General features: G+C 33.5%; 1 protein-coding gene across 1 annotated transcript; it reads right to left on the bottom strand.

The window, feature by feature from the left end:
* Positions 1-593: 593 nt before the first annotated feature.
* LOC104907698 (NAC domain-containing protein 54) lies at positions 594-6,760 on the bottom strand. Its single transcript, XM_010696665.4, has 6 exons — positions 5,983-6,760; positions 4,748-5,025; positions 3,789-4,154; positions 2,884-3,321; positions 1,487-1,562; positions 594-1,389 (listed from the first exon to the last, which is right to left on the bottom strand). Exons 1-6 carry the CDS (start codon positions 6,137-6,139, stop codon positions 896-898), a joined length of 1,809 nt encoding a protein of 602 aa, XP_010694967.2. The 5' UTR covers positions 6,140-6,760; the 3' UTR covers positions 594-895.
* Between the last annotated feature and the right edge of the window lie 1,130 nt (positions 6,761-7,890).

Consider the following 7,890-nt stretch of genomic DNA (forward strand, 5'->3'; position numbering starts at 1 on the left):
AATTTCTCTAGACTTTCTATTTTCTATTTAGAAGTCTTTCCTAGATTAATTACTTTCTCTTCTTCATGAACTTAATGATAGATAAAATAATGAATGACTTGATAAATTTATAATAGGAGAACAATTAGGAACCTAATTGGAGACAGAAACTGAGCTTGGCAACAAAGCCTACACTTGGGCGAAAAATCTCACGGGTGTAGACCCACCCCGCGAGATGATACTAGGAAGATGCACGATGAGCGCAAACTCCTAACTTGTTGGGTGTGCTTGAAGATCGCAACACGTTGCTGCATCATTTCAGCACTTTGATGCTTTCCTCACACCTTATCATCATGCTTCGTCGTGACACTCGACGTCATCCTGATCTAGTTCTGATGTGTTATATATTTTTGTTGGAATTTTGATTTTTCGGAAATTGATTGTAAATGTCGTTTGGCTATCGCTTACGAATAAAATCGTTTTTTTTTTTTGCTGAAAAAAAAGGTGACATATAGAGTCCAAAAATTGGCGATATCGATATGGAAAATATTTTCAGTTGGGTGCAAATCAAAGGAAAATTTAAATAAAGTCTTGAACACAATGGAACCATGTAATTGAAAATGAAAAATATGAATTAAAGATGAATTTCTTTGTTACATTTGAGAGAGACAAATCTGACTGCATAAATGTTTTTTGGTGTGTAATGTAACACCTTGACGCTTTACTTCTATTAGTGTTACAGTAGGTAATGTTAATTACTACTTGTTAAAGGATCAAGTAGTTTGAATTGTATGTTCTTAGAAAAATTACAATAATATCCTAGCAATGGTGGATTTAACACCTTACTTGAATAAGGAATAACCTAAAATGTATATGTTTGAAAAATTAAATCAATTATGTTAATATAGAAACCTAATTAAGCTGAGGGTATAACATGGTTAGCCCATATGGTACAAAGAGCCAAAACAACAGTTAGTGAAGGCCAAACCCTATTCACTACCTTGTTGGCAAAGCAAGCAGCCCTATATCTGGTGCTACTTAATTTACCAAAAAATTCATTATCTTCCACATACAACGTCTTCATGTCACTAATCACTCTTGTTGATAACAACTTCCCAGTTCCTTTGAAACTATTAGTGGCAAATCCCACCATTTTGTTGAAAAATGATGATTTTCTACAAGTTTCAACTTCAAACAACTCAATGCTTGTGTTTTGCAATCCTATTGCACGTTGCAAGTAAACTTGAACTGTTTTGGTAGGTTGTACGTGGTGAAATCGGGTTTCGGCTAACCAATGTGATGAAACATACAAGCTTTGGTTCACCTCGACTTCCTCGAAGACCTCAAAGCTTGGAGTGCTTGAGAAGTTGTCTATATCATTGTCGTTCATGAAGCTCTTGGAGTTATCATCTGCATGTGTAATGTGATTTAATTAGTAAGAAAGATTTGTTAGATTAAGGAAAGAAGAGTACAAGAAGATTGAAAGGGATATGAGTATGACTAATACCTTGCATATTATGGTCACCTTGGAATAATGTTGATGTGCTGTCTATAGGGATGATACCATAGTCTCTCTCGGAATTCTGTGAAGTCAATCAAAGATAGAATACTAAATCAGAAAGTTGTTGAAGCATTAAAAATTAAGTCTCATAAATATCAAGATACCTATAATTATTGGAGCATTAGTGGATCCATATCTTTAAATTCTAATACTTCTACATCTTAATTATAACTATTCCCTTCATTTTTCAACACTTTGGCATATAGTCTTTAATGGTTTTCAAAAAGTATGCTTATCATTAATATATTAAGTATTATGAAATAGATATTAATATGTATTTAGCACGATTCCACATAATATATTATTTTCCCTATATATTAATGATAAAATAAGAAGGCATGCAACCAGTGTAAAACTTAGTCACATCCATGACGATTAGCTATCGTTAAAAAAAAAAAGACAACGAACTTTGACTTTATAAAAAGTGAGCGGGTAAAGTATTGCAATGCAAGATAGAAATGTAAACGCCTTAAAAAAGAAAAGAAAAGATAGAAATGTAAAGCCAAATTGGTTAAGAAGCTATATGTTCAAAATTTATAAATTATGATTTCAGTCTAGCATATATATAATTTATAAATTTTGATCAGAGAGACCAACTTAACCTGAAATTTTATGTTCTTGGATAGTCCTAAGAATCAAAATCTTCTATCCCATAACTTGTCATTTTTTCTGTAAGGGGAACCCCAAAACTTCTTTAATTTGTATATCATTTGTGTGTAACTTTATGTCATTTGCTATGATCATATATAATTAATTGTCCATTATTTTATAAAATAACACACAAATTTTCTAAAAATTATAAGACTTAAGTTTTGAGATTTAAGAAGTAGATAAGTTTATATATATATTTATATATATTTATATACATAGATATATATAGAAGTGAGTTCATATGAGAATGCATACTTACATGAGAAATGAGAATGAATCTCAACCACACGATTGGATTAGAGTTACAACATTTGTTCATTAGAGTTATACACTCACAAAAAATTGAGCAAAAAAAATTTCTTTTTTTCTGATTTTTTTTCTAATATCTTCTTTTTGAAGTTACATCACTTTTTCATTAGAGCACGAAAAATTCATTCTCATTTGTTATATAAGTATGCGTTTTCTCAAAAAGTTGTGTTCAAGATCTATCCAAAATATACTTATTATGTATGGTATGGATAACACTACTATTCTATCATATCGATCATTTTACGAGCAAAAGTGGCATGTATGATACGTGATGCATTTTGTAAATTCACCTTGTACTAAAAAAAAAAATGAAGTAGACTAAGATGACATGTAAATTCTTAAAAGAAGTCAGCTATAAGAACATTGAAGTATTTTACATGTACCTTATTATCCGAATGTCTTTCTCCAAAAACAACCAAATCTGAAAAGTCCACCATCCTCTCCGATTTTAGTTCATCTACAATTCCCATTCCAACCAACCTGTTGGTGTTCATATCCTCCCATGTATTGTCCATTACCGGCGTCGACGAGCTCGCTAATTGATTCATTGGATCAACATAGTTGTTGCTGTTGTAGCTTTGTCCTCCCATCATAACTGGGTTAGAATTGGATTGATTAATCAGATCTTGTTGAGCTTGAGCTACTGAAAGGATTTCATCTAGGATATCGCCTCCGGTATTTGTACTGCCATTGTTGAAAAATGTTTGACACAGTTCTATATCAGAGAGATTCGTTGCTCCAAAGTTTGGAGATCCCTCTACTTCCAAAGGTGGTAATGAGAAACGGTGCTGCAATCTTGCACACTCTAGTGCAATATCAACCTTCATAAGGAAAATGAACAACAAAACAAACTTTAGGAATTAAGGGTGTCATTGGCAACAAGTGTGACTTAAAAATATGGATTGAAAAAACAGGTGAAATACACAAGGGTTTTAAAGGGGCAAGTATTTTTAATTCCATCCTAATTCAGTCAAATCAGCATTATGTTTTCTTTGGAGGTCAAGATTGAATATACTTGTTGTAAAGAATAGAACTTTTTAAACTTTAACGTTATAGGTTAGAATTCTCTTGATAGAACTATACGGGTATGACTATATTTTTTTTTTCTGATTCATATGAGTCACGAAGGCAGTACAAAGTACAAACGAGGGGAAGGGGGGTTCGAACCTGTGATTTATCGTTCACATCACCTCAATCTTAACCACTAGGCCAAGATCATGATGGTGTTTATATTACCTCCAAAACATAATAACCTATGAGTTGATCTATAGTAAAAGTATGTACGTACCTTAGAGGGAGGATATGGGACGTTGGAGGCGCAATTTTGAAAAGTTGGGGTTGGAAAGCTGAAACCTTCTTGATCATTTAAATACTGCAACCATTGGCCATCACCCATATTATTACGATGCTGCGACGAAGAAGATGATGCATAGCCTCGACTGAAGTTATTGTTTGAGCATCTCTCAATTGGTACCGAGTAGGCGGAGCTATCGAAGTCATCACATCTTCCCTCGGAGTACATGTCCATGCTTGAGGACTGTTGATCACTTGACATTTGAGCCATATTTGTGGTGTAAGCTGCATACTGCGGTGAAATCTTCGGTGGGGTAGGCGGTGATGTTTTCTTGAATATTCGGCATAGTGCATAGGCATCCTAAATCATTTGATAACAAAAAAGAAATTATAGTCAGAATTTTTTGGGCACGTATATATGGAAGATAATTTGAAGTAACTTAATAAGTTGCTAGCATTTAAAGACAATAGAACTTTTAAAATGTTAAAAGAAAGAGTAGAAAACATATTTGGATTGATTTAATATGATCTATGTTAACATAATAGAAAAAACATAGAACATATATTCGATTCAATAGGATGGGACTATATGGTTAATTTTAGCTTGTTGAATCAATTAGTGAGGTGAAAAAATATATAGCCCTAGAACATGTATGTAGTCCGATCTAAGGACTATTAAAGTATTTGTAGTACTTGCTCCATGAAGATGAATGTCAAATTTTTAATTGCGAATAATCCAAAAGTATGTAGGACATTTGTAAATTCTATGGAAACTAAATTATATGTAACCACAATATATTCTAAGTACTCCTTGTTGTGAAAGGACCAACTTAATCAAAGCTTAAGCCGATGATTAGAGTCCTAGGAATAATTTAATACTCTAGCCCTTCTCATTTAAGAAACTTAGATATACTACTAATAAAAGATAGTATAGCCAAGGGGTTAAGTACGTACCTGCAAACCAGAAACAACTTCACACTCCCTCTCATCAAGGCGATACTCATGCATGACCCAGCCAGTTCTATGGCCATGAGGTGCTCTTCCTCGATAGTACACCAACGTCTTCTTCATCCCTACGGCTCGCAATTGTGAGTTCACCTTTCGATCTTTCCCTGTAGCCTTCCAATAACCGGCCTTCGTTGCACGATTAGTTCTTGATCCATTCGGGTACTTTCGATCTCTAGGACTAAAGAAATACCACTCCAAATCCTTACTTGGCAATAGAGATTTACCTATAATTAATATCACAAATTTTTTTCAATTATTACTTGTTCTCTCTTTGATAATTTTTCTTAAAAAAGAAAAAAGAAGAAGCTAAACTGAAGGGAAGTGCTACAAAAGAAAAGCATAATATGTACTACGTGGATATTAAGAAAGGAAGAAACAGAATGCCCTAAAAAGGAAGGAAACCAATAAAGCAAAGCATTTCTTTTGACTAGTAAACGATCAATCCTCCAAGAAATATGTTTTATTCTCTTTTCTGCACTGCTTATGATTGGAGAAGTTATCTTATCTATTTCAAAAAGAGGAGAAAAACAGAAGGTTTCTTTAGACAGCTTGAATGAACACTCTTTGTTTCTTCTTAAGCTTATCGTTTTCGCTTTACTTTCCAAGGTTGCTTCATAAATAGACAGCTTGAACGAACAACACATATGAATAGCATAAGACCATTGTTATCTGTGTGATACTATGTATCAGATCATATCTATTCTTTTAATAATGATCCTACACTTCTGTTTATATAAGACTATTAGACATCAGGGGCATGAACATCATAATTTGAAAAATGGTCTCAGACATAGCTTTCACTTCTTTTTACAATACAAATGACATGTATTTGACATTAAATATCTTTGACTATGTAATTTTAAAATATTTATACTTTAAAAATGCCTCAAAATAAATTAACAAGATCTTGCATGATATATATATGTATATGAAGTTTGATTACTTATATTAGGTATGAAAAAAGGGTGAATTTTAACCTTTAAAATAAGTGGAACAACTAGTAGGGAACTGGAGAAGAATGAAACATGTAGCTAAAATTGTTAGAGATATGAGATATCGGAAAATATATGTAGGATATATTTTCCATATATTATCGGAAAATATCTCATATCTCTAACAAAAATCCATAACGGGAATCCATTTAATGTAAAAAAATAACATGTAATGCAAGAAGAACATACTTGGCAACTCCCAAGGTTCACACTTATAGAGATCAACTTCAGGGATGACCTCTAGATCAATCTTACGACCATTAATCTTCCTCTTAAGATAGTAAGCTACTAATTCTTCATCTGTTGGATGAAACCGAAAACCGGGAGGCAATGAAACAGGAGCCATTTATGATCAACTTCTTTTCTCTATGTCCTCTCTTGAGCTTGCTTTTCTCTCCAGGAAGCTAAGAGAAAAACTTCTCTTGAGAGACAAAGAAATGAAGAAGTTGGGAGAGCAAAAATGTGAAGGTAGGGTTTGGTATAAAAAGGCAACTAAAGAAGCCAATTATATAACAGTAACAAAACAAAAAGAAAAAGGGCCCCACTATGTTTGCTACACCCTACTTTCTTTTTATCTTATTTTTTTTGTAATTTCTTTTATTTTTTGGCTTTGCCTCTTTTCCCTTCTAATTATGATTCCTGTTATCGTTCAAATGAAGCTGATCTTTATTTTATGTTTCTTGTTTCTATGTTGTTTAATTAATTAATTATCCTAAGTGTGTAATGAAATATGAACAACATGAGTTAATTAGTATTCTAATAATATTAAGATCCCATACTTTCATTTTGTCCTATCTTGGGAATCCAACAAAGGAAGGGAAATCCACGTGGTTATGTTCGATTCGATGCATTACCTGCCTCTAACTGCCAATGAGTTATGAGCCTTTGATGGTTAACGAATTTCGGCGGGTGTTTTTCTCAATCCAACTGTTCAGGCATTCACATGAGAATTGAGATCACTTCATCGGTAATGTGCACAAAAAGCATAATTAGGTTGATCATGGATATTTGGATTGTGGTTAATGGTGATATTGTTTACTTTTAAGTTCTCTTAAGCTAAATCTAATCTCAATTGGAACAAACAGCTTTTAGTTAGCTTAATGAAACAGAACATGCATAACCGAAAGGGGTGTATCACAACTAGCACAACTTGCTAATAGGTAATTTCATTTATGTAGAAAGAAAGTTGCTACCCTTTTTGGCCTAGTGTGGTCCTTTAAATGGGTCCAATAGGGGTCGGGCTCCCCATTCCCTAATATAATGGGTAGAACTGTTCGTAAGTCAGGTTGTTGCGTTTTGACATGTAACTCAAATCAAACTGCAAATATAGTTGATATTTTTCCAACTCAAAATGCACCGCACTTTTGCCCAAATCGATCGACGCAAAACGGTTTGGTACGATACGATTTACGGTTTAACCATATTTTCCTCCACGATATGAGTTTTGTAATCTAAAAAAATAAAAATAAAATTGGTACAAAGTTGTTGATAAACCAATACATAATTCTCTAAAACTAGATAATAAATACAAAGAAGATGAGTGAAGGTAGATATGGGCATGGACCCAGGATTCGATATAAACCCGTTTGGACAACGATCCATTTTGAAGGGTCAGTGTCTACAAATTTGAAACCAATTAGGCCTGGGTCGTATCTAAGTCTAGGCGGTAAAATTTGGATCTGGGTCCGGGTCTCATGAATTCAGACCCAGACCCAGACCCGCCCCATAGATACATTTTCGTTTTTACATATTGATATATGTGTTATAATACAAAATATATAAAGTAGTAATAAAAAATTTTACAAATCAAGTCAACTTATGGTGAATGTTCTAATTTTAAATGTTTGTACAAGAATTAAACTATTATTCTCTTCTCTTTATCATTTTAATAACTAAAAAACGGGTGTAAAAATTCGCAGGTTAAAAAAAATTGAAACCCCTAACAAGCTTGAGACCCATTTTGGACCCAAGACCCACCAAATTTATTGGATATGGGTAAGGGTCTGGATTTTCTAGATCATGTGGATCTAGGCTGGTGTGGGTCTAAATCCAAATTTGCGGGTCTATGTATGGATCTAGCAGGACCCAGCCCATGCC

The sequence above is a fragment of the Beta vulgaris genome, chromosome 4 (assembly GCF_026745355.1).
Source record: "Beta vulgaris subsp. vulgaris cultivar EL10 chromosome 4, EL10.2, whole genome shotgun sequence".
NCBI lineage: Eukaryota > Viridiplantae > Streptophyta > Magnoliopsida > Caryophyllales > Amaranthaceae > Beta > Beta vulgaris.